Below are 27666 nucleotides of genomic sequence, written 5' to 3'. Positions count from 1 at the left end.
ATACAAAAATATCAACTTGTATATAATATACTACTTCATAGTGAAATTTTTGAAAATTTTAATTTTCAACATAGGTAAGTTACGAAATAAATAGACAATTTACAATGGAACCAATGAATTCTTTAAAATCATGAATGATCCAAAATTTTAGAAAATATAAGAATAAATTTTACAATAAAAAAGGTCAATGAATATTTTTTACTTTTTAGGGAGGCCAAACCTTTCAAAATTTTAGTAAGTATATATATTACATTTTTTTTAAAAAAAAATTCAATGTAATATTTATTTGGTGTTTAAATGGAATTTTGATTTTGATTTTTGAATAAAATTTGAATATTCAACAATCACCTTATCATCGTTTATAAGAGACCGATGCTTGCAGATCAATTCAATTTCTTGCATTTTAAAAGACTTCATACAAATGCCTTTCAACAGTACGGGATGAAACCATGTATATTGGTATAAAAATAAACAATAAAAAACAAAGAAAGAAAGAAAGAAAGGAAAATCGTTAAGTACATAATCAGTTATCAACAACTATAAATTTTTACAGAAGCTTTTTTGAATAAATTGATAAAGTACGTTTCATCAAAAACATCTGCACTGGAACAACCTCAACTGATTGGGATGATTCTATGATTGGTTGTTAGATGTCTTAATAGGAATCATTTTCGATAATTCTATGCTTGGTTGTAATAAGATGTCTGGCTAGGAAATATTTCTCAAGCTGCATGAAATCAGGTTGTCTTTCGAGTTCTAAGCAACAGCAATGAAGAACATGGCACAAGAGGTTGTGATTGCTATAGAATGTTAATTTCAAGACTATCTTTGGGGAGGAGTATTTCCTGAATTGCTTCATATGGCTGAAATATGGAACTTGGGAACTCTGGTTCCAACTTTACGCCGACAACCGTATCCAAACTTCTCATTGAAAATAAAGAGGGTAAGGAATGTCACAATCCACTATCTTTTGTAGACTTCTCCCCTGAAAATGATGAAAAAGATATTTATTCTCACAATTTTTATTGTACATTATCCATACACATCATTCATTTCACGTTTAAATGTATGAGAACATCAAGTGTGAATTATGAATGTTATGTGTATGATATGCACATCAATGAGTGAGGGAACAATTACCGATGGATGAAATGAGTTTGGGCTAGCTTTTTTTTTTTTTTTTTCATTAGCATATTTGCCAGCTTTTAACAAATAAGACAAATAAGCTATGCTTTTTGTTACATTTCTTTTTATTTTTGATACACTTTTTGTTACATTTCCAAAGCTTAAAATAGAGTAGAAAACTTTCGTAAATTAATGAAAACTTGGAATAGAGAATCAGAACCGACCCTGTCACGCAAGTTGTCCCTATTCTGTACAGAAGAGCAGAACATTTCTGCTTATTTATCCTCTTGTTTTCTTTATTTTTACACTAACAAAGAATCCAAACTGGAATGGAAGCTTTTTTAGGCAAAGATTTCCCCAAAAAGCTTCAGAACTAAGAAATTTTGACAGCAGACCATGTCATACAATTGTTCAAGATAAACATACAGTGTCAGAATTTATACAAGGCCGAGAACCAAATTTGGAAGACTATCCAGAATAGTAATGGTGCACCAACAGCAAACTGATCTACTCCATTACCCAGGAAAGAAACACAGTATGACGCTCTCAAGATACTGTACACCAAGACCAGTTAAAGGTTCGGTTGTTAGACCCACGGATGGAATGGCTCTCTTCCTAATTGCTGTGGGCCTGTGGCATCTGCAATCATTGTTCCATCATAATTATATACAGTAATGTGAACAGAGCAGCATGAAGAGCTATCATATTGCATAATAGTTAGCAATTTATATAATTCCACATAAATAAATGTAAAAACTGAAGTACAACCTATTCTTCTGCAATCTATTTCCTGGCATCCCTCGAGTTTAGTTTTTCATTAGTTGCAGCATAGAACTGCTTTATGCGTGTGCACATGCCCCCGGGAGAGGGGAAGGGGGGGGGGGGGGGTTGGGTTTGGGAAGCAGTGGGAGGAAGAGAGAGAGAGATTAGGAGGGAACAGGATCCTCTTCATTTTACTTGAAATGGAGCCTAAGTAGATTAGAAAGCATGGACTTGGAAAAACACCAGAACTTTTGAAGTGTACATTTGGGAACAGTTTAATTAGCTTTTTGTTCAAAAATTTTTACTGAAAGTGTACTTAAGTATACTTGTACTTTGAAAAATTGAGAAAAAATAAGAAAAAGTGAGGTTTTGAAGTGTACGTTTGGAAACAGCTAATTTAGCTTTTTGCTGAAAGTATGCTAAAGTATACTCATATTTTGAAAATTTGAGAAAAAGTAAGAAAAAGTGAGGTTTTAAAAAGTTGTATATAAAAGCTAAAATTTGAGCTTATAAGCTCTAGCCAATCAGACTTCTCAAGTTCATCCCATTTAAGACTTTCTTGTAGAAAGGGCATGAATTGATGATTTTTTCCTGCTCAGAAGGTTTCTCTTGGCAGATAACACTGCACAAGGTCCCTTCTGGAAAGGGCATGATGTGAATTTCTTTGACATAGTGACGATTACTCATTCAGAGAAAGTGTAATTACTGGAGAGTGACAGTTGACAACCATTTTAACCACCGAGCTTTTGTTGAAAATCCAGTGCCAAGTATAACAAGCAGAAGAAAAACAAGAATCAATGATCTTTTTATGTGAATTAATTAAATAATTTGATTTACAGAAGAAGGAAAACAAACCCAGGCCTCATCCTAAGTATGGTAAGGGAAGAAAAAAATTCCAAGAAAAAACTCAATTGGCTGGGGTGCAATAGAGTTACTGCATCGTTAGATACTTTATAATATCTTCTTTGAAGGAGCAGTACCATGAAACATATTGTCAATGGAGGGGGAAAAAATCATTCACTCAATAATATTACAGAACAAGCATGAAAACAGTCAATAATATGTCACAGTAGACAGGAAACTCCTCAAGCTATGAAGGAGATGATTGGATTGTGGATTCCAGCAAGCACTTCTTTCACATGATTTGTTTATTGAATTATTTTAATGGCAAGACTTCAAGCTGTAAATCCAACTCAACCATATGAAAACTAAAATGCTATTTTATACATTAAGACTAACTCCTAAAGAGAATGACATTGAATCCACATACTAACAAACCTGTAGGGGACAAACCATGAGAGAACCCCCCCTCTCTCTCTCTCTCCAATTTGAAGCAGATTTAGCCATCAGGCTCAAAGTGCCATATAGCAGATTGTATTGACCTTTGAAAATCCTATTATGTCTACAAATAGGTGCAAAAGCAAGACTTGCTATCCTATTCCCTAATATGGTACCTAAGGACATTGGCACCGGGCATGCTAACCAATGTCCTACAAGGTAGCAGGCACAAAACTACAAACTAGTAGCAAGAATGGCCGCCCTTTCAAACTCAACAATTTAAATCAATCAAGTGACATATTTGTGTAACTAAATTACATTAGCTCAACAGGCCATAACCATTTAAGAATTTAGTATCTACAAACCTAAGGGCACATTAAATTTGCGAGTGCTTATGACTCAAGAATGCTGAAATACTGGAGAACTCATCATTACCATTAACACCTCTACCCTATTAAACCTAAAGTTGATTTCAGCCTTCAACTCCACCACTTAACTATATATATCTTTTTGTAGTTCTTTCCTCTAGCATCATGAGCATACTTTATGGTTAATTAGATTACTAAGCCCTCACTGTTTTAATCCAAAGGCTTAAAACTTGAACAATTCAAACAAACAACCAAACCCTCCCCACCCATTCGACAAAAACCAAATTCAATCCTAAATATTGAAATAAGAATTAACCAATAACTATTTCCCAACCCCAAAGTCCATTTTTCAAATAAAACGATCAATCATTCACATAATAGCAAACACAATATTCAAATTTGAAAGAAACCCATCAAAGGTCCCCTCAAATCCAACATGCCCAGAAACCCAAAACGCAAAATAACCAAAACAACTGAACAGAGAACTCACCCACCATCACCGGCGAGCTTCATTTGCATCATTAGCAGAGGTGGAAGAAGAAGAAGAAGAAGAAGAAGAATCGGAGGAAGACTCAGGGGGCTTATCGTGGAAAGAAGGCAGAGGATTAGAGCCCTTGATGATCCAACCGAGTGCAAAGAAGGAGAAACCAGCAAGAATGGCGGTGCCCCAAGCATGAGAGTACCATTTGGCGTATTGTCTAGTGGCGAACTTCCATTGCTCCCGGAGCGTTGCCGGGTCCGGATTCGCTGCGTCTGGCGGGTTCCGGTATCGGACGTTTTGACCCGAGAAGTTGGCTTCGGTGTTGGGGTTGTTGATTTGAGTGGGAGTTTTCTTAGAAGAAGATGGAAGTTTTTGATTGGGGTCCTGGTGATGATCAGTCATAGTTAGTGAGAGAGGGAGAGACTAGAGAGCTCAAACAAATTGTTCCCTTTGTGCGTGCTTTGCTGAAAACCCAAGAGTGAGATTGCTTTGCCTATAAATCAGAATCTAAGGTTATATAAAGTGGGATTGATGAGTGTTTGTTTCTATATATACCATGAATGTTCATCCGTTATGCATATCTCCTTCTGATGTGCCACCTGTTCAATTGGGGACAAATGGCTGCAGGTATTTGCCTTTTTGGCAATTTTTTTTTTTTTTTTTTTTTTTTTTTTTTTTAAGAAAATGAAAATTTACTCAATCTGCACTTGAGCGTATAAGTCAACTTTTAACTTGCTTTTTGAAACTTCACCTTTATTTTTTTTTTCCTCACTTTTTTTTTATTATAAATACAAGTATATTTTAACCTAATTTTAGCAACCAAAAAAAAAAAAGATAAATTGTTCTCAAACAAAGACCTAGCTATGTTTGTATTCCGAGTAAATTTGCAATTTGAACATTAAAGTTTAGGAATTTTGACTAAATTGTAATTTATAATTTTATATCCTTGAAATTTGGGGTAACTTTTTTATTTTACCCCTAAAGTTTCAAAATTTAGGTCTATAAATCTACCTCGTTTAGAATTGAGATGATATTGAATGAAGACCTCATCACAACACGTGGACAGCAAGGTTTAAATAAAAAAGATATGCAATGTCAGGACAATTGTAATTTATTCCAAACTTTAAAGGTATAAATTGTAATTTTTAGTCTTTTGTTCCTGTTTTTACCTAAAAGTCTCGTAACTCAATTGAGATCTCCTTATATTTCCAATAACTTATGTAGTAAAATTTGCAGTAACTTTACCATTTTATTTTTTCAAAAGTAGGCTTGTGAATGAATGATAAACATCGATCCAGAAAAAGATATTTATTTAGCATGTGAGTCAAGCTTAAGTTTAAGTTTATGCTCAAGGAACTCAACTATTAATAGAAACAAGTTCATGAGAATAAGATTTGATTTAAGTATATATGATAATGTATGCACATATAAAAAAATTATTTATATGGGCTTCAAATTTAATTTTATAAATTTGTAACTGTATACACTCGATTTTGCACCCATAATTTAATCAAAAAAGATGACTAGAATGACCAATCATATACCCAAAATTCATGATTGCATTACATTCATTAATTCATTCATTGCATATCATAAAAATGATCTTGAGATTCTAATGGTAGTGACAGTATGTTGGATTTCCAAATCAGACCGTCGGATTGAAAGATATCATAAGATCAAGTTTTCACGGTCTGCATGCATTGTAGGGGTGAAACTGATCACGTGTGATTAATTGAAATTTATTTTGATTGGTTAATGATTAAAATTGATTAAATGAATTTATGTGATTGGTGAAGTATTTTTCTTAAAGTGAGATTTGTTGCATGGGATTTAAACAAATAAGCTGATAATATTTAAAGGCCGTAGATAATTAGGCTTTTAGGATAGTTATATTCAAAATAATTATTTTAAAAGTCCTAATTATCACTTTGGAATGAGGTTTATCATAAAAATAACTTTGAAATTCGTCCAAATACAATTTTAGTGTTGGAAAACACTTCAAAAACATGCTAATCAAGTAACAAATTTCAAATTCACATTCCAAGGGACTTTTGGCATAGTAGAACTCAAAATTCGGACTAGGCTATTTCTGGTAAAGTTGTAGAGAATCGAATTTCCCTCAGCTGTCAAAATTTCAACTTAATCCGAATTTTTAATAAAAATATATGATCAAAATACTTAAGCTTGTTCTGATCTAAAAAATCAGCTTACTCTTATCCAAATCTCCCTTTTTTTAGGATTTTCCCCTCTAAATTTTTTGCTTATTTTTTCAGCATTCCAACCTCTATAAATAGGGAATGCCTCTCAAAATTCAGCACACTTTTTCACGCTCTCTGATTTCCCCTCTTTCTGACTCCCATTTTCTATTATTTTCTATTATTTTCTCTCTTATGTTAAAGATGTTCTGGAGGCTCTAGCCTTAAGAATTTCTTTTTTGTAAGCAAGGTATTTTAGGTTTCAAAGATAATTGAATAAATTTCTTTGAACCCTAAAATATTCCTCAATAAGAAGAGTACGTCCATGCAAGAGGTGGTTTTTCTTTACCCTTTTTTCTGTTTTCTTTTATTTTGATGATGCATGATGCAAATATTCTTTTAGTTTCAATTTCTAATGTTCATGCCATGTGTTGTTAATATTTTTGTCAAAATATGTTCTTAATGCTTCTGTTGTCATGATTTACCTTTTGAGTTTCCAAAATCTACACATTATCACATTTTTTTTCAAAAAAAAAAAAAAAACTGATTTATATCTTCCTTAGATGCATATTTGAATTTTTTTCTAACATAAAAACTTATCTATATCTTCCTTAGATGCAAATCTAAAGTTTCAAAATGACATCACAAGACAAGACGTGGATAGCAGGGTTTAAGTTCAAAAAATATCACACTACAAAAAACGCGGGCTATAGCCGCGTTTACAAAAAAACGCAGCTATAAGGGTGAAACGCGGCTAAAGCTACATGCTATAGCCGCGTTTTCTAAAAACGCCACTATAGCTAACTTAAAACGCAACTAAAGATAAGCTGTAGCCGCGTTTTAAAAAACGCAGCTATAGGTTCAACCGAATAATTTTTTAAGGTGGACTTATAGCCGCGTTTTTGTGTTTTAAAAAGCGGCTAAAGGTTACCTACAACCATGTTTTTCAAAAAACGCAGCTATAGGTAACCTGTAGCTGTGTTTTTGTGATTTAAAAACGCGGCTACTGGTCCCTTAAAAATCGCACTAGCGCCGACCTATAGTCGCGTTTTCAAAAAACGCGGCTATAGGTAACCTGTAGCTGTGTTTTTTCTATGTAAAAACGCGGCTATAGATAGCGCTTAAAAAAAAAAAAAAAATTTCCTAAAGCTTCCCACGTACACTACCTTTTACACCTGCACCCCACTTTCCCACCTACCCCCACTTGCTCTCTTTTCTTTCTTTTCCCTTTCTTTCTTCATTCTTCAGATGGTTCGTTCTTTCTTTCTTTCTTTTTTTCTTTTTCTTTCTTCCTTCTTCACATCTGGGTAAGTCTTCTTCTTTATTTATTTTTTTTTTCTTCCTTCTCCACTTCCAGGTAACTCTTTTCTCTTTTCTCTTTTCTCTTTTCTCTTTTCTCTTTTCTCTTTTTTTTTTTTTTTTTTTTTTTTTTTTTTTTTCCTTTTTCTTTCTTCCTTCCCATCTGGGTTCCTTTTTTTTTTTTTGTTCCTTTTTCTTTCTTCCTTCTTCACAGGTTTGTGTTCTTTTTTGATTCTGAGCTTGTGCTTTTGTTTTATTGAATGGAATTAGTGTTAGATTTGGTTGGTTTTGTTGAATGAGAGGAGATTCATGGGTTTGTGTTATACTCCCTCCGTCCCACTTTGTTTGTCCTCTATTCCATTTTGGGATGTCCCAAAATATTGTCCTGTTTCTAAAAATAAAAGTCACTAATTTACTAATGTTCCTATTATACCCCTATTAATTTATTAATTCAATTTTTTAATACATTTATTTAAGGGTAGTTTTGGAAACTTATACATTTTTAAAAGGTAGACAAGACAATAAATGATGTTCCCTTAAAAAGTTTGACTTTTCAAACAGGACAAACAAAGTGGGACGGAGGGAGTATTTTGGAACACGTTTTGTTTGATTTTGAATTTTTTCGTTGTGTTTGTATTGTGAGTATGTTGTGTTTGCTTTTAATTTTCCGGGTTTGTGTTTGATTTTGAATTTTCTGGGTTTATGTTTGATTTTTAATTTTTTGGGTGCATGTGTTTGTATTGTGAGTATATTGTGTTTAATTTAAAATTTTCTGGGTGTGTTTGTATTGTGAGTATGTTGTATTTGATTTTGAATTTTGTGGATTTGTATTTGTTTTTGAATTTTTTGTATTTGTGTTTAATTTTGAATTTTTTATATTTGATTTTTCAATTTTGAATTTTCTGGGGAAAAAAAAACCCAGAATTTTTTTTTTTTTTTTGTTTTTTAAAAGACCTATAGCCGCGTTTTCAGACGTGGCTTAAAGCTGGTCTATAGCCGCGTTTCCAAAAACGCGCCTATAGGCCGAATCCTATAGCCGCGGTTATAAAACACGGCTATAGGTCAGACCTTTAGCCGCGTTTTTGGGGTCTTAAGCTGGTTTTTTCAAACGCAGTTTAGACCGGTTTTTTTGTAGTGTCAGGACAATTGTAATTTATTCCAAACTTTAAAGGTGTAAATTGTAATTTTTAGTCTTCTGTTCCTGTTTTTACCTAAAAGTCTCGTAGGTCAATTGGGATCTCCTTATATTTCCAATAACTTATGTAGTAAAATTTGCAATATCTTTACCATTTTTTTTTTTCAAAAGTAGGCTTGTGAATGAATGATAAACATCAATCCAGAAAAAAGATATTTATTTTGCATGTGAGTCAAGCTTAAGTTTAAGTTTATGCTCAAGTAACTCAACTATTAATAGAAACAAGTTCATGAGAATAAAATTTGATTTAAGTATATATAACACTGTATGCACATATTAAAAAAAAAAATTATTTATATAGGCTTCAAATTTAATTTTATAAATTTGTAACTCAGAGTCTATTCTATAAATAAATAAATAAAAACTCCACAAATAACCGTACAAGGAATTAAGTTACATAGTGCCACCCAGTTTGGAGCCCACTTTTTAAGAATTCATATGCACGTATGAGTTATCACCTCAACGGTCGCCACCTCTCCCAGAACTAGAATGATTATCCCCACCTGATTGGTCTACATCCATCCTTGAATGTCGTCGATTCCAGACATGAACTGATGATGGTAGAGCTTCTTGGCAGTCTAACTAGCTTCCTTACTTCTTTGTTAGAAGTAATTCGAGGTTCATCGACTCTGGTTCCATTAGGCTTATCCTGATTTTTCCTAGATATGACTGGTCTTTTTTCTGTTGAAGCTGTATCTTTTCATGTAGTCAAAGATCAAAGGATCATTCATTAGCCCTACTAGTAAAGCACAGAACAAGAGGGATTGATTTCAACCCTACTATAGACACCCAATTTTGCACCCATAATTTAACCTTGAAAGATGACCAAAATAATCATTCTAAGTACCCAAAAATCATAATTGCATTTCACGCATTAAATCATTTGTCACATATCATAAAAATGATCTTGAAATTCTAACAATCACGACGATATGCTCGGTTCCCAAATCGGACCATCAGATTGAAAGATATCATAAGATTAAGTTTTCACGGTCTGCATATATTCATTTGGGTGAAACTGATCACATGTGATTAATTGAAATTAATTTTGATTGGTTAACAATTAAAATTAATTAAATAAATTTATGTGATTGGTTGTTGATTTTGATTAAAAATAAGTTTGTTTGCATGGGAATAAAACGAGTAATCTGATAATATGAGAATTGAGTTGATAATTAGGTTTTTAGGGTAATTATAAAAAGAGTCCAAAACGTACAAGAAGACAAAACTAGGCGAAGCACTGAGGAGTGCCAATCAGCACTTTAATAGTGCCAGTGCTAATCGGCACTTCAATTGTCACGCCCCAAACCCCAAAGGGCCCAAAGCATGAGAAAGATGTCTCAAGTACCTGTAATTTTTTTTTTTTCCCTTTTTGACAATTCAATCCACATAAATCCTATCAAGTGCCAACATCAAGAATTATTATGATAATCTCATAGAATATACTCTCAGAGTAAGTCAGAGCTCTAAGCATTAATTACAAGGACCATTAGCCACAAAAGAATAGAGGTCTGAATAAAACAATTATATAACAATAGCTTGTCCCATCAGTGGAAATACAGTCATAACCACTATAATATACAAAAAATAAGTCAAGCCTAGTCTAAGATGTATACCATCTAATATATCCATTACAAAAATTCAACCTCCATCAGTAGTTAGTCTAACTACTATTAGCCATCAAAAAGCTGTCTCAAAAGATTGTTGCCTACTCTGAAAAGTTTATAAAAATAATGGAATGAGACAGAGCCCAGTAAGTAGCACATTAATGGGGGTGGGGGAAATGCAAGTTTCATCTTCAATAATAATAATATGACAAGAATGATTACATAATGAAACACAAAGTTTCTCAAAGTAAATACCTTGAAACTATATACTATAATCTGTGAGCATCAACAATATAATTTCTAAAACCATAATATCTAACATAAGATAAATTATCACAAATCTACCTCACTACCACATAAACCGGTCAGGGGATCCACCCATTCACAATTGGTATGATATTATCCTCTCTGGTATGCAGACTCTTGGCCCCATGGACAGCAGTCTCACCCATACCCTCAAGGTTTTTCTCTCCCCCTATGGGCAACATAGAGAGCACGTCAAATAGGACCTCTCTTGCATGTGGTCTCTTGGCCCCATGGACAGCAGCCTCACCCACACACAATCAAGGAACCTCTTCCCCCCCCCCCCACCCCATGGACAGCAGGGAAGAACGCGTCATCCAAAGTGAAAGGGCACTGACCTAAATTTGATTCCATTGTCAGTTTGTCACAAAGACTACGGAAACCAAATCGAGTGATCACCGGGAAATCACACATGGCATAGGGCTAAAATCACATAAACTCACAGGTTACCTTACTTTGAAACACATAGTTCATATCCAAGTAGTTTCAGAAAACCTTAAATAATCTAACTTCTACAAAGGTTGTAAGGTTTTCAAACTTCATTATTGTCAAAAGATTTTCTAACAATTTCTCAAATAATACAAGACAAGATAAGCATCTTTAAAATTTTCAATACACCATAAAATCAATGATTTTCTTATCAAAGATTAAATAAAAGATGCTCATTTTTTCATATCAACAATTCATGCATTTCCCCAAATGCAATACCAAATATGATGCATTTTTCATATATAGTAAGGGTCACAACACAATACTTTTAAGAAAACATATATCCATATATATCATTTTCCAAAATGTGTTTGACTCAAAAACAACATTTATAAGACATGGTTATTTTCCAAAAATACCCATTAAAAAGCTACTTACCTCGCAACCACAAAATCCTAATTCTCCAAGCTCCAAGGGGAGATTAGCTAGAACCTAAACAATGTCAAGCAAATCTATCACAATGAGCACAAAGCTTGAAATTGTATCTAACTACAAATTAGGAATTGCCAAGTAAGAAGTTAATTAGGCAAGCCTAGTATTCAACCTCACATGTAATGTATTCTACTTCCAAAATTTCTCAAAACACTTTAATTTGCAAGGCATAGACTCCCATTTATACTCATAAATCTTTCAAGGTGTCATATCTAACATCAAAACCTCCACACTTTACAAGTGCTTCCCACAAGACTTTTATAACATCATCAAGTGACCCATGACACCAAAATCATAATTTTCTCCAAGACAACAATTTAAATCTTTAACTAGCTCCAAATAATCAATAAAAATTATAGTCATCATCTATCACATGTTATAACTCAAAACCTCTAAATTTTCACCATAACAAGCCTTAGATAGCCATCATTGTAAAAATCATGAACTCACTCATCAAATACATCCACCAAGACCAAAACCCATACATATAAACACATGAATATCATTTCCAAAGCTCTTAAATCACATGAATAACATTATTAAAGCTTGGGTAAAATAATCTCAAACAACAACATAAGACCCATCAAAAAAGATTTGAACTTTTACCTCAAATAAAATGATGAAGATGCTTTGGAGTTCCTAAGTATTTTTCTGGTGATCTTGCCAGAAAAATGATGGTGAGATGGTGTGGTTTGGAGTGGGGGCTGGCGAGTGAGTGTGTGTGTGTGTGTTTCAGTAAAATGAAAAGAGAGAAAATGAAAGAAAGAAAAGAGAGAGCTCGCCAAAAGAGAGAAGAGAGGTGGGTGAAAATGAGTGGATGAGAATGATGGGTAGTGGGGTTAGGTGAGGGCACACATGGTCCACAAAAAATACTGACTTACATTTTTTTTTTTTTTTAAAACTGACGGGATGTTACACCAATAGTGCCAGTCAGTACTTGTGAAGTGCCGATTGGCAAAAATTTTGAATTGGGCCCAAATGCGTTTGGTTTAGGTTTGGACTCATCAGATTCGATTTTTTAGGGATAAGACTTGACCCATTTCGTGTTTGTTGATTTTCTAAGCAACCCTAACTTATTTTTTAAGTAGATACACCTCTATAAATAGAGGAGAAAACCCAGAATTCAGCACCCCTCTCTCCCTTTATGTTAAAGAAATTCTAGAAGCTTTCCTTTAGGAATTTCTTTTTTGTTAAGTGACACTATTTTAGACCTCAAAGAGATTCATTCTCTTTGATTTCTAAAATAATTCCCTCTTGTAGAATACATTCATGCAAGTAACGACGCTCGGCCTCGATTGGAGTAGAAAATCGCCGTCATCGGGCCTTTGTTTGACCTCCGGCCGTGGCGACACTCTAGCGTGCGCGGGGCCCGTTAGAGGCCCCTCTCGATTGGTTGGTGCGCTTGGTGTGGTTTGCACGGAGTTTCAGGTGCTCTCTCTCTCTCTCTCGGTGGATGAAGGTATTTGTCTACCTTTGGCAAGGGAGGTAGAAATCTTGGCCAAATTTTAAGAGATTACCAAAGGTAAGTGAAGTCGCTACCCATCATTGGGTTTTTCTAAGGTGTGATTGGTCACCTGTTTCTAGTTGATTTTATTACCGATCCTAGGCTAAGAGAAAATGTTCTTTTTCCTAATCTAATGTGGATAGTAAAAAATCTTGATTCTTAAATCCAGAAGTTTGGTTACAGGTGGAAATAGTGTTAGGCACCCCACAACACTTGTCCAAGGACAGTCCTTTATTTTGATAAAAACTTAATTTTTGGAGATTGGCAGTAAAAACATGATTTTGGCATTGGCTTTTGGGGCTTTGCATGCATGGGGGCTTTGAGGTTTAGCTTTTGAATAGGTGTGGTCCCAATCTATACTTTCCTAAGGCATTCGGGTAATATACTAGATTTCCACGACGAAAATCTGGTGACATGTCATCTTACTTTCGCAACGGAAATTAAGCATTACTTTGCCTTAGGTGACATGGACTGTGACACTCACACCAGAAGGGGGGAGCAGGTATATATACATACATACATACATCATGCACAATGCTAGCACACAAAGCAGGAAAGTAAATGCCTACATCCCTAAAGCATGGCCCAAAATATAGGTACAGGAAAGTAAACAAGGGTTGCCATACTCTAGAGATGAGGACGAATGGTACATGGCATGATATACCTAATACAAACCATTTAAGAGAGAAGGGAAAGAGGAAGGAAGGGGTTTTAAAAGAGTATATAACCAAATGAGAGAGGTTAGACCCCTAAAACTACTGAACATTGTCGCTTGGTTTATATCTACATGCTTGTGTATTCACCCTTTTTACTTGCGTCTGGGAGACCGTGCCCTAGCTCCATGTGTCCTCACTCCATCTGTGTACATGCAAAGGCAAATACAAGAAACCAGCAGACAAGCAATGGAAGGAAAAAATGCAAAGAGCATATGAAAGAGAAATAAAGCAGATAAGCCTGATAGACATGACAAGCATAGCATATAGCAGGAGACATGACAAGCTGCAAGATAAACAAACAAATAAGAAAGCAAGAAGGCAAATAGGGAAGCAAGCAAACAAGAAAGAAGACAAACAAGCAAAAAGGCAAACAAAAGGTGGTGTCCACAGGGGACAAATGTAAGTTTGGATCGAATGTCCATAACTTCATTATGTTGAAGCATGAATGACACACTAGCAAACAAGACTCATGCATGAACATGTGAGCAAGCGTGTAAAAATGCATAGAAAGCCAATAGGTGGCACAAACAAGCATGGTGAGCATAGCATCGCGTGAGTAGAAAAGAGGAAAACTATGCACGAAGCAACCGACATCATGGTGATGCATCCCATGTGGTTACATCCAAACAAGGCTTCATGGGTGACGAATGTAACCACACAACCACGAACCCGCTAAGGGTGTTAAGCGTGGCAAAGCTTAGAACAAGAGAGGCTAGCACAAGCATAAAGCATAGAAGCAAGCAAGCATAGACATGCGAATAGGATGATCCAAACCCTTTGATGTGGGCCTTGGTGTATGGACGATGACAAATACCATAGGGTCTAGATCGGGTTCTAACCATTAAGCCAAAACATAAAAAAATGCGATAAAAAGGAACAAAAGGGCTACAATAGCACATGGCATGACAAACTATGTGTAGGCCTAAGCACATAAACAAGGCGTGAAGCACGCAAGTACATGGATGATGGCATAAAGCATGTAGAGAACATTGATCTAAGCATGTAAACATACCAATCTACACATATAAGCATGGAAATAAGCATGTAGGCATGTAAAAGCCTAGCACATAGACATGGAAGAACATGGATCCAAGCATATAAGCATGTGAAGACAAGGATCTAACCATATAATATGGAAATATATGTTAGGACATATGTGAGTCACTTGTTAGGAACATATATCACTATTTTATGTAATTATCTTATCCTTTGAAAAAACGCACTTTACTTGTAATTGAGTAGATCTAAAATGTGTTTAATACTTAAAAAAATTGTGTTTCAAGATCAAGTGTTGAAGACATGCAAGTCTGTCTAAGATTCAAGCTGAAGAAGTGTTATTCATTAAAACTCGACAGCTAGCTATCCGTCGAGTTTGAGAAGCTATTCCAATCCCGTGGCTCGACAGCATCTCGACAGACAAGTATCTGTCGAGCTTTATGAAAAACAGAATTCCAGTTCTGTTTTGACTCTAATCCGTGATTATGTGTTTGGACTTTCTTTTCTTCTAACCCCAGACATATAAAAAGATTATTTTAAGGGCCATCAAAGTGTACACAAGTTGCACAAGTGTTGAGTAAAGTTTGTTCAAGCAATTTGTAACTGGAGGCAAAGTTTTGCCCTAGTTCATCATTCTTGTGAAGAAGTTGCTGTGTATGTGCACCATAGGGTTTTGTGACCAAACATCTTCTTGATCTTTATTGTTGGGATGAACTAAAGAACTTTGTAGCCAACAACCTTCTCTAGTTGGTGATTGAAATCGCGTACTAGGATCCGCGCATTGGTTAGTCACGTATTTGGGAGCCGTGCATTAAAAGGGGAAATTATCACAACAGAACAAGTCCAATTGGGTATTGGGATAAAAGTTCAACTGTAGGTTGGTATAAGGTACTAGGATTCCTTTACTTATAACCGCTTGTTGTGATAATAGTGGAATTTTGGGAGTAGTGACCTAAAAATCACTCGGTGGGGTTTTTGCCGTTAGGTTTTCCCCCATTCGTAAACAAATCACCATGTCAAATTTATTTTCCGTTGCATAATTAGTTTATTGGTGATTTGTTTGTGCTATCATGCATTTGCATGTTAATTTGATTAATTAATAAACTTGGCTAATTAATCAATTAATTAATTAGAAGGGGGTCAATTCGTTTTTGGCCTATCAAGTGGTATCAGAGCAGGCACACTCTTGATTAGGGTTTAATCTTTGCTGTGTTGATCCATTGACCCCTTTTTGTCATGAATAGAGGACAGTCGTCAATTATACTCCTTTATTTGATGACACTAACTATGCATACTAGAAAGTACGCATGAGAGTTTTCTTGCAGTCTTTAGATGAGAAAGTGTAGCAAGCTATGGAGATAGGCTGGACTAAGCCTACAAGAGCGTCGGCCGACTGGGATGATGCCAAGATCAAGGCGGCAAACTTCAACAGCAGAGCGTTGAATGTCTTATTCAATGCGGTCACCAATGAGGAGTTCAAGAAGATATCCTCCATTGAAACTGCTAAGGAAGTATGGACCATCCTCCAGACAACCTATAAGGGAACAAAGGCTGTTAAGGATTCAAAGTTTCAGAGGCTCACTACAAGCTTTGAAGAGATTAAGATGGAGGAGGATGAGTCATTTGATGAGTTTTATGCCTAGCTCAAGGACATAGTGAACTTAACTTTCAATCTTGGGGAAACCATTCCTGAACCCAAAATTGTGAGAAAGGTGCTCAGATCTCTACCTGAGAGATTCCATGCCAAGATTACAACAATTGAGGAATCAAAGGACATTGACAAGATTCCTTTGATAAAGCCAGTTGGAAATCTGCAGACTTACGAGGTAGGGTTAACAAGGATTGGTAAGTCAGGCAAGAGCAAGAGCATGGCTTTGAAGGCCAAGAGCAGTGACACAGATGAGTCTTCAAACGATGAAGATTCTAAGATGAAGTCCTATATCACCAGGCAATTCAAGAAGTTCATGAAGAATGCCAATGGGAAGGGCTTCGACAAGGACCATAGGCAATCCAGTTATTCTCAGTTCAAGATCCAAGACAAAGGGAAGAATGATGCAAGGGATGGCGGTCAGTACACTATTCCCACAGGACCTAAGTGCTTTGGGTGTCAAGGCTTCGTTCACATGAAACAAAAGTGTCCTACATATCTCAAGAGCATTGGGAAGAACAAGGTACTTGCTGCTACCTTAAGCGACACCGAGCCTGAGGATGATTCCGACAATGAGGATGACAGAATCTTGAATGCCTTCACTGCCACTGTCAATCCTACTGATAGGATTATTGAAGATGTGGTTGAAGAAGAGGAATTGGTAGAGTCCAAGTTTGAGAAGATGGATGATCAAGATGATATCCATACAGCCTATGAGAAATTATACAAACTTTCTGAGAAACATGAGAAACTTTATAGGCTGACCACCAAGAAGCTCAGTGATGTGGAACTTGATCGTGAAAAGCTTTCCACAAAATTTGATGAGGCTAATCAGACTATTGGAGCACTGAGGTTGGAGAATAATTTTTTGGCTGAGAAGACCAAGAAGCTTGAAGCGAAGCTGTTTCAAGTCAGAGCTCAATTGGAGAGGACTTCAAGTGCAAAGCTTGATGAGATGCTCAGTCTTCAGAAATCTGCTTCTGATCAAACAGATTTAGGGTATGGTTTCTCTTCCTCTAATACTGCTTCTACCAGTATTATTGTTTTTGTTCCTCCTAGTAATAATGTTGAAATTGAGAACAATGATGTTAAAACCGATTTAGCTAGTGAGAATTTAGACAAAGGTAAATCTATCTTAGGAGCACCCCCTAAGCAAGATAAGAAAGAAGCTAAGAACCCTAGGGCTAAGAAGGCTAACTCTCAAAAGCCTAAACAAAAGAAGCAGCATCTCTGTCATCATTGTGGATTTGCTGGTTATACTCGACAAAATTGCTATAAGTGATTAGCCATTCAACAGAGCAACGGCATGATAGCATCTGGAAGCCAAAATCAGCTTCAATCCTCTTTTGCTCCCCTTGGAGGTCTTCTCAAATCCCTCATGTTCCTTTCGAACTTGAACGGTTTCAATTCTTCCCCCTCACCGCCGATTCAAGGGTTTAATCAAAGGAAAGGTTCTTCCAGGGTGTGGAAGGAAAAGGGCTCCAAGTGATTCTATCACTTTTCTCTTTCTCTCTTCTTGTTTTTGTGTGTGCATTACTTGTGTGTTTTGCTTTCAAGTTTTGAGTCAATCTAGTTTTATACTTTGCATTGTTTAACATGTTTTTGTTTGTTTTCAATTTTTTTATTTATTTTGTTTTTAATAAAAAAAATAAAAAATTGAAAAATCAGAAAAATACAAAAACAGTGTGTATTTTGTGTACATTAGTATTTGTGTACCTTGGATGGCCATTGAAATAAAGATTTCTAAACTTTGTATCTCTTGTAGCTTAGATGAGCATCTCTATGCACAACTAAGCAAGTGAGCTTTGTGGCTCGTGTTTGTGATGAGTAAGATTAAGTAATCTCTTGTACTTAACACTCGTATCACTCTTTTTGACGGGAAAGACTAGAAAATCCTAAGAGAAAGGCATAATAACCAGCTTACCATTGTTGCCCGCCAATCATAATATGACACTTGTATGCCAAAACCAAAACCAATCATAATATCTCACCACTAGATCGGGTTCTAACCATTAAGCCAAAACATAAAAAAATGCAATAAAAAAGAAAAAAAGGGCTACAATAGCACATGGAATGACAAACAATGTCTAGGCCTAAGCACATAAACAAGGCGTGAAGCACGCAAGTACATGGATGATGGCATAAAGCATGTAAACACACCAATCTACACATATAAGCATGGAAATAAGCATGTAGGCATGTAAAAGCCTAGCACATAGACATGGAAGAACATGGATCCAAGCATATAAGCATGTGAAGACAAATATATGTTAGGACATATGTGAGTCACTTGTTAGGAATATATGTCACTATTTTATGTAATTGGATTATCTTTTGACAAAACACACTTTACTTGTAGTTGGGTAGATTTAGGATGTGTTTAATACTTCAAGAAACTGTGTTTCAAGATCAAGTGTTGAAGACATGCAAGTCTGCCCAAGATTCAAGCTGAAGAAGTGTTGTTCATTAAAGCTCAACAGCTAGCTATCCATTGAGCTTAAAAAGCTGTTCCAGCCCCATGGCTCGACAGCATCTCGACAGATAGGTATCTATCAAGTTTTATGAAAAACAGAATTCCAGTTCTGTTTTGACTCTAATCCGTGACTATGTGTTTAGGCTTTCTTTTCTTCTAACCCTAGACATATAAAAAGATTATTTTAAGAGTCGTCAAAGTGTACACAAGTTGCACAAGTGTTGAGCAAAGTTTGTTCAAGCAATTTGTAACCGGAGACAAAGTTTTGCCCTAGTTCATCATTCTTGTGAAAAAGTTGCTGGGTATATGCACCATAGGGTTTTGTGAACAAGCATCTTCTTGATTTTCATCGTTGGGATGAACTGAAGAACTTTGCAGCTAACAACCTTCTCTATTTGGTGATTGAAGTCGCGTACTAGGATCCACACATTGGTTAGTCACGTACTTGGGAGCCGTGCATCAAAAGAGAAAATTGTCACTACATAACAAGTCCAATTGGGTATTGGGATAAGGGTTCAACTGTAGGTTGGTATAAGGTACTGGGATTCCTTTACTTGTAACCGCTTGTTGTGATAATAATGGAATTTCGAAAATGGTGACCTGAAAATCACCCAGTGGGGTTTTTGCCATAGATTTTCCCAATTCGTAAACAAATCACCATGTCAAATTTATTTTCTACTGCATAATTAGATTATTGGTGATTTGTTTGTGCTACCATGTATTTGCATGTTAATTTAATTAATTAATAAACTTGGCAAATTAATCAATTAATTAATCATAAGGGGGTCAATTCGATTTTGGCCTATCAATATACACATAAATACATAGATCCAAGCAAGGCATAGCCAACAACATCATACAAGCATGTGAGCATGTAAACCTAACATCATCCTAGAACAAAAAGAGGAACAAAGCATAGGAAAACATGACATATAACATAAAGCATGTAGATTTAAACATATAAACATGTAAGGATGTAGATCTAAGCATGAAACATGGCATAAGGAATAAAAAGCAAGGAGATTTAGGCTAGAAGAACAAATAAAGCAAGCAACATGCTAAAGAAAGCAATAGATCATGTTATTCAAGCAAAAAGAACAAGATAAATGCTAGAAAAATATTTAGAAGGCTAGGGGTGTGGATAGTAACTAAAAAACTACATCCACACCCCTAAACCCCAAATTGAAAGTGTAGAACCAAGGAAAAGAAGATTGGGTACAAGAACAATACCTTGTATTTTTGGTGAAGAAGGAAGAATCGAGAGGCTTTGGTGTGTTTTTTATGTTTTTAAGAGAGGAGAAAAGCTTGGAATTCATCCAGGCAAAGAGCAGGGAGCCTAAGAGTCTCTTTTTTTTAGTCTAAAAGGTGCCTGGGGCCTTTTATAGACCCGACACGATTTTCAAGGTAGCGGCCCTTGTAGGGCCACCCCCTTCAAAATGCCTTGGATCAGGTTGATCTTGACACCCCTAGAAAGATCTTGACTTCCTGTTTCTAAAAAGGTATGGATCTTGAAAATCCAATAGTCGAATCAAAAGTTATAGCTCTTGGAAGTTAGTGGTGCATCGATCGGTGCGTTAACTTGGTTTTCATGATATCTCGGCTGTTCTAACTCTGATTTCGACCCATGAATAGTCATTGGAATGAGAATTTAATAATCTTCACAATGGCATTAGTCTCAACCCATTTTGATGGCTGGATCAAAATTAGGGTTTCTAAGGCTCACTAGAGTCAACTCTGGGTCAAAGTTGCTAAAAATCTCCGAGGAGATCGAGTTTGATATAAAATCATGAAAAATGTTGTTTTGTGAGGATTTTGACCTTGTTTGACCTTTGGTCAACCTAGGGTTGACCATGGGCACTTTGGTTATTTTGGCTGAAAAATGCACTTTGAGCGCTCCGGTGTCCAAACGGGTTGCACCATGTCATTCTAGATGTTCTCGCGGCCTCATGGAGAGAAAATAATATTTTTGGATTTTTTGGGGTATGACACGCAAATCGAGAGCAAACAAAATACGATATCAACAGCAGATATGTTCTTATTTTACTTCTCATAAAGATGCTTTCGTTTCTGCTTTATCTTCTATGAACATGTATTTGCTTCTTTCATTGTAAAATAATTGTGTTCTTAATACGTTATTGCATGCTTCTCCTTTTGAAAAATTCACATGATTAGTTTAGATTTTAATGTGTTGATTAATTAACATGCATAGATCTAGGGTTAAATTTCTTCTTAAAATCTTAAATATATAAGAAAATCCATCATAAAAGTTTCATTCTATTCTCTTTCTAAAAAAAAAAAAAACAAATCTATGCCTTTTCATAAAAATCCAATTTATGTTTTCCAAAACAAAAACCAGATCTGTGCCTTTTCATATAAATCCAACCTATGTTTTTCAAAACAAAAACTAGATTTGTGCTTTCCATGTAAATCGGATCTATATTTTTCAAAAACAAGACCAGATTTGTATTTTTCTACAAAAGTCAGCATTTTCATAAAAATCTGTTTTCTCTTATATTTATAAAAGTAAAATCAAATCTAAATTTTTTTATTGAAAACTCATTCTTTCTCACTATGAAAACTCAGATCTAATTTTTTTAATCAAGCGATCTCATCAAACTCCTTTTTGTAGATCTAGGGTTCTAAAAATAGTAATATAACTAGATCTAGAATTTGACATGGTATTTGCTACATATCATTTAATATTTTGAATATGGGTACTTAATGATCATTTAGAGTCTAGAAGACCGGATTCTATTTGGGCAAAATAGGTGCCTAACACCTTCCTATTCTATAACCTAGCCCCCAAACTATAGATTTTGGTTCGTAGAATAATGCTTTGTCTTTTCTTTTGATAGATTGTAACTAGGAAACAAAGCCTTGTAACCTTTTTTTACTAAATTGTAAGCAAGGAAGCAAAGCTATGTATAGTTCTTTTTATCAAATTGTAATTCATTCAAGTTAATGAGAATTTGTATTATTTAGATATTTTATACTCTTTTTATAGTTTTTCTTATTTTTTATAATATAAAATAAGTGGCAACTCCACATAACCCTAAGGCCTCATTTGGGAGGAGGGAATGGAATGGAATGGAAACGAATGAAAAGAATAATTTTAGAATATTCTTCCCTTCCCTTGTTTGAGAATTTTAATGGAGGGAATGGAAAATTCATTCATTTATTGAGAGTTTAAGTGGGAGGGAATGGAATAGGTAGGAGGGAACATTCATTTCTCTCTTTTCCCTTTTAACCTCAAATTTTCATTCCCCCCAAAATTGGGAGGAATGGGAGGGAATGAAATTAGATTTAATGAATTTTTTACTAAAACTCCCAAAATACCCCTATATATTTAACCATTTATTTTAAAATAGGGGTCTAATTGTAATATTTTCATAAAATGATTCCATTCTGCTCCCACCATGTTATTCCCAAACAAGATTACTTACATCCCATTCATTTTCATTCCTTTATTTTAAAACATCCAATCAGGGTTACTTAATTCCATTCCATTCCATTCTTTTTCATTCATTTCCCTTATTTAAATACATTTCATTCGATTCCATTCCCTTATGATCATTCTATTCCATTCCCTTATGAACTCCAAAACGAAGCCTAAAAGAGAGGTGTCGATGTCTGTCTCTTTTTGAGAGCCAATCTCTCACACCTGCTTTTAGTTGTAAGGGCTAGCTTTTGACTTATAGAGCGCTTAGGCTTAACTCATCAAACAAGTGCGCTAAAAGTGGGAGGTGGTATGTATTATCTTATAATAAGAGCACATCCACTTTTAGCTCATAGTTTGGATTCCTTCTTTATTACCGAGGTTGATCCCAAAGCCATAATGTCTCAAAACAAGGAGGCCATAAAGAACTTTTTTTTATTCATTTGTTTCGAACTTCGTAAAGAACTTATGAGATAATGCTCTATTCTTAAAGGACTCCCCTCAATGGGAAAGAAAGTGTGCCAAATCTTGCTTTGGGTTGCCAAAGCATTGAACATACAGACCCGACCCAACTCGCCGAGTTGGGTCAATTTTTAGGGGTGGATGGGTTAGGTTGGGTTATGAAAAAAATTTTAATAGTTGGTCGAGTTGGGTTTGGATCATAACAATCACAACCCACCTAACCCGACCCTACTCACCTATATATTTAATATATATTTAAAACTATATTATATAATTAATAATTTTTTTATTTAAATTTTTTTCCCATATTTAGCTCTTCCTATATAAAACTCAATTATCACACAAACCCTAACAATCTTATTTCTCTCTCTGCCGCCTCCCACTCCTACTCTCTCACTCCACTCTTATTTGTTTATAACTGAGTTGGGATACTAGTTCATGTATATTTTGTTTATCAACTCAGTTGGTTATATATTTTTTTTTTTTATAACTGAGTTGGAATACTAGTTCATGTATATTTTTTTTATCAACTTAGGTGGTAAGTGAGATATATTTTTTTGCTCAATTTAATAATAATAGTAATAATAAAAAAATTGTCCAACCCATGGGTTCGACCCAACCCAATCCAACCCATGCACACCCCTAGAATTAAGGAATTATACTATTGATCCAAGCCGTATAGGGTTTACAAGATTGATAAGATGAACGAGACAAATGGTGATGAGATAATAAATATTATTTATAATATAAATAGTGTATTTGTAATGGAGAGTATATACAATTTTTAATTAAAGAAAAATAACAATAAGTTTTTTTTAGCATTTTGCATCCCAGACCACCATTACCAATGGACTATCATGTCTTTTGGTCTAAAAAATGCTTAATAATACAAGGTTGGTAAATCTAAGTTCATAATAATAAAAAAAAAAAATCATTTTACTTAATTAGCTTAAATAATATAATTTCAACTTTAGCATAAATTTGTGAAGTGATAAAAATTTTTAGTCATAATATTTACAAAAAGAATAATTTAATCAAATAACTCGTGAACAAGCTTAAACTTATTTGACAATTAAAAAAATCTAAGATTGAATAATGTAATCTAGTTTGAAAATAAGCTAAAACTCAACTTGTGTTCAAAATATAATTAATAAACCATCCTAAACATTTTACACCCAACTTGTATACATTGGTAGCTCCACATGCAAGCCAGGGTGGTCACAGGACCACCTTGACTTGCACCTAACTTGCAAAAAAGTGTATATATACACTTCCTAAAAAAATATTATATGCTAAATTGACCTATTGTGACCACCCTAATAAAAATGTTGAACACCATGACTTGAGAATTACAAAAATTTGGGTTCAACAAAAATAAGAGTAATGTTACATTCACAACATTGTTACAATAATTTTACAACAAATTCAATGTAATAAGCTATTACTAATTCTAATTTGACCCAAATACCGATATTATTTGTTTACCCACCAATAACAATTTTTTTGCATAAGATTTATTATAAAATTTTGTGAACGTAGCATTACTCCAAAATTAATTCTACCCTCCCCCCCCAAAAAAAACACAATCCTTAATCCCTTTTAAAATTAAAAAAAAAAATTCTTAAATAACAACAATAAATTTTAGCCCAAATAACAACAACAAAAACAAAAAAAAAAAAAAAAAAAAACAAGACAAGACCAAATAACAGCAAGTGAACAAATTGTTCAACAAAAAGCCTATTATAAAACAAAAAGATAAAAATCGCTAATCATTTAAATTTGTAGATCGTTCAACATATTCAATAAAATAAGAAAAATGCTATGTCCATAAACATTTTCACTACATTTTCAAAACAAATTCTATGTGGCAAGTTGTTATGGGTTGTTATTGGTGAGGAAGAAAAGTAATTTCAGTGGTAGGTTTAAATTAGAAATAATAACTAACCACCTATAATTTGTTGTGAAAATGTTGTAAACGTAGCACCTCTCATAAAATAATCTCTAATTTTATTTTTCCTTAAAAAATGGTACTAAGAAAAATATTGTGCTTGTGAGTTCTCTTTGATGGTGACGACAGTTATACTCTTTTTGACTTTGCAATCGTAACAATTTTGCTCTCCTTAGTGACTTAACTCACAATTGTAACAAATATTCAAATTATCGTTTTATTATATTTTGTATAATTTAAATTTTTTAATGACCACCCTAAAAAAATTTCTGAAGTCGCCAGTACTTGTATACAAATCTTTTTAAAAGGCAGTAATGTAATCTAATGTATAACATGAGCCTTGCTTCCTTAAACAATGTAAATATCTAAGATTTAACACTCTATTTATTTTAGCAATTTTTTTTTTTTTTCGTGTATTTGGTAAGACAGAAAACACAAATCAATGAAAAACAAGCTTAATAACGCAGAAAATGTTTCCTACTTTTTAAGAGCAAACAAAATTTTCAAAAACATTACATAATCATTAAACCACCGCAAATAAACTTCACAGTTCACACCATAAAAAACTTCTCTCAATGATAAATTCTCTCTCTCTCTCTCTCTCTCTCTCTCTCTCATTTAAGGCTCCCTTTTTTTTTGAGAAGGAAGGCTCCCGATTGTTGACCAGTTGTTACTCAAAATCACATGAAATACAAATGATTTTCCATACGAACCGAAAAATAAAAAAAATATTTATGATTATAACCAAATACATAAATTTTATTCAGTTTTTTCATAATGAAAAAAAATTCAAAAAACCATTTTTTTAATAAATTTCAAAAAAACCTTTTTTAACGAAATAAACCAAAAGTAAATGTAAACTATAAGATTATAATTCTAATGAATGACCACTTGGATTTTCTCCCTCGCCACCCAAACACCTACGTTAAAGTTATCACCCCTCTAATTAAAGCGAGAAAGTTTTTTTTTTTTTTTTTTTTTTTTTTTTTTTTTTGGAGAATATAAAGCGAGAGAGATGATTTCAGGTGTTCCTACAACAAATTTTTTTCATATACAAGTCAGTTGTCCAGGTCAATTAATTTAAGGCTATCAAATATAATATACAATTTTTTATTTTCTTTTTTAGGGTACAAATTGCACATGTCCATTTTCTAAACAACACAATCTGTTCATAGAGTAAGCTCCAATTTACATGCATTGTCTATTTGATATAAAGGACTAGAGTCTAGAAGTGAATTTTATAAGAATTGTTACTCTTGATCTTTTATTCTTTTATTTATGATTATTGAATTATATTTATGGGTGTATTTTTACTATATATACCTATGTATCAATATATCTATACAACTATTTAAAGGGTTTCCTCTGTTTGAACCGGATTTTTTTTTGTTCCCAAATACCTCTACATCCCTAGGTTTAAGTAGAGACAAAACTAAAGGATAGTCCAGTAAAATTACATATCTAACATACACTAAAACGTTGCCTACAAAATAGAAACACTCTTCCACTAATCCACTTCTTCAAAGCAACTATACCTTTATTGTTTTTTTTTTTAATAGAAAAATTAGTTAAATTACCTACGTTTCTGTTGTTTTTTTTCCTAAAAAAAATTATAAAAAATTATAAAATAAAATAAAATAAAATAAACATTAGTTTCTAATACTACTTTATTATTGTAGGGACTGGATTAGAGCACTTCTTCTATTAGATGAGTGGACTCAAGCCCAACTAGCCCAATACAATAAATTTATAGAGAATGAGTTTAAGAACTAGGCCTTAGTCAGGATTACAACAACTAGACACGGTTACGTGTGGATTAAATAATAAGGATATGGACTAAAGTATGAAATTCTGTCCTTGGGCACTTCATCCGAGGAACTTTCGATCCCCCATTCTTGGAGGATCTCTCACATTATATATCTCCTTCCAATCGATCTTGGCCCTCTATCTGTTGATCACGCAGGTCCTTACTCGAGTGCTCGTCTCATCAACCACCTTTCCAAACCCTTTGTGAGTTGTGGCAACCAAGACCGCACTGTTCAGGGGTCATTTCCTATTTAATGCAGCCAGAACGTTGGTTGGGTGCACTTAATGCGGAGGTGACAGTTTCTCCTTGAATTGCTCCTATACCATACCCCCATAGGTGTCCTACTGTACTTGTCCTTTTTCTGGGGGCGCTCTAGGAGGCTGCCTTTGACGGCGTGTCGTTCTTTCCTTCTGGGATCTGGAATGCCGAGAACAAGACCGTCCTCGGCATTGTTTCTAGGCTATTTGGGATTTCTTTGTTCGTCCTCGGCCATTTCTTCCTCCTCGGCGTGGGCCTTGGGCTTAGAATAAAGTGGGCCAGGGTTGTCAAATTCTTTGGCCCCACAATAGACCCTCAAAATCCTGCTGTCCGACTCCTCGGATGGAGAGGAGGGTTTTGGTGTCCTCGGGCCTTTATCATGGCTTGTCAAGTCTTGTCCTCCATCAATACAAGAGCCTCTTCACTTGTCTAAGGCATGTTCCTGGCGCCTTGGTATACGAAGCGCATCTTCATTAAATTCTGGTGGCTCTGTGCTCCCCACGTTCAACGATGCGATGGTAATCTAACGGTGGGGATTTCCTTAACTTTATAGGCGGGAAAACCCGCACAGTTACTTTTAACGGGAGGTATAAATACCCATTTGAACTGATTTGTCTCTTTACTTTTACACTCAAGAGTTCTTGCGCACATATCCTAAGTTCAATCAAACCTCCAGCCAAACTCAAGTCTCTTTCCAGCATAAAAAGCCTGTCCGAGAAGTTTTTCCTCATTTCTGTAAGTTTTCTTTTCTCTCTAACTCGCATTTTCTCTCTTCTAAGTTTCTTTTCCTCTTAGTCCTCTCCTTCTTTCGTCCTTCCCTGAGTCTTTTTAGCCGTTTCTAGGTATGGGTAAGTTAAAAAAGTTAGTTGAGTCCGAAAAGGCGA

General features: G+C 34.7%; 1 protein-coding gene across 2 annotated transcripts; it reads right to left on the bottom strand.

Annotated features, from left to right (window-relative positions):
• Window positions 1-1292: 1292 nt before the first annotated feature.
• On the bottom strand, window positions 1293-4545 carry LOC115988715. 2 transcript variants are annotated; one of them, XM_031112325.1, is made up of 2 exons: window positions 4024-4545; window positions 1293-1764 (listed from the first exon to the last, which is right to left on the bottom strand). In XM_031112325.1, the coding sequence occupies exon 1, from the start codon at window positions 4414-4416 to the stop codon at window positions 4030-4032; it is 387 nt and encodes a 128-aa protein (XP_030968185.1). In that variant the 5' UTR covers window positions 4417-4545; the 3' UTR covers window positions 1293-1764; window positions 4024-4029. The 2 variants fall into 2 exon arrangements, with proteins under 2 accessions (XP_030968185.1, XP_030968186.1); XM_031112326.1 differs by having other exon boundaries at window positions 4028-4545.
• Window positions 4546-27666: the final 23121 nt, after the last annotated feature.

The sequence above is a fragment of the Quercus lobata genome, chromosome 5 (assembly GCF_001633185.2).
Source record: "Quercus lobata isolate SW786 chromosome 5, ValleyOak3.0 Primary Assembly, whole genome shotgun sequence".
Taxonomy (NCBI): domain Eukaryota; kingdom Viridiplantae; phylum Streptophyta; class Magnoliopsida; order Fagales; family Fagaceae; genus Quercus; species Quercus lobata.
The sequence above is the reverse complement of the archived record's forward strand: the minus strand, read 5'-3'. Positions and strand labels throughout refer to the sequence as shown.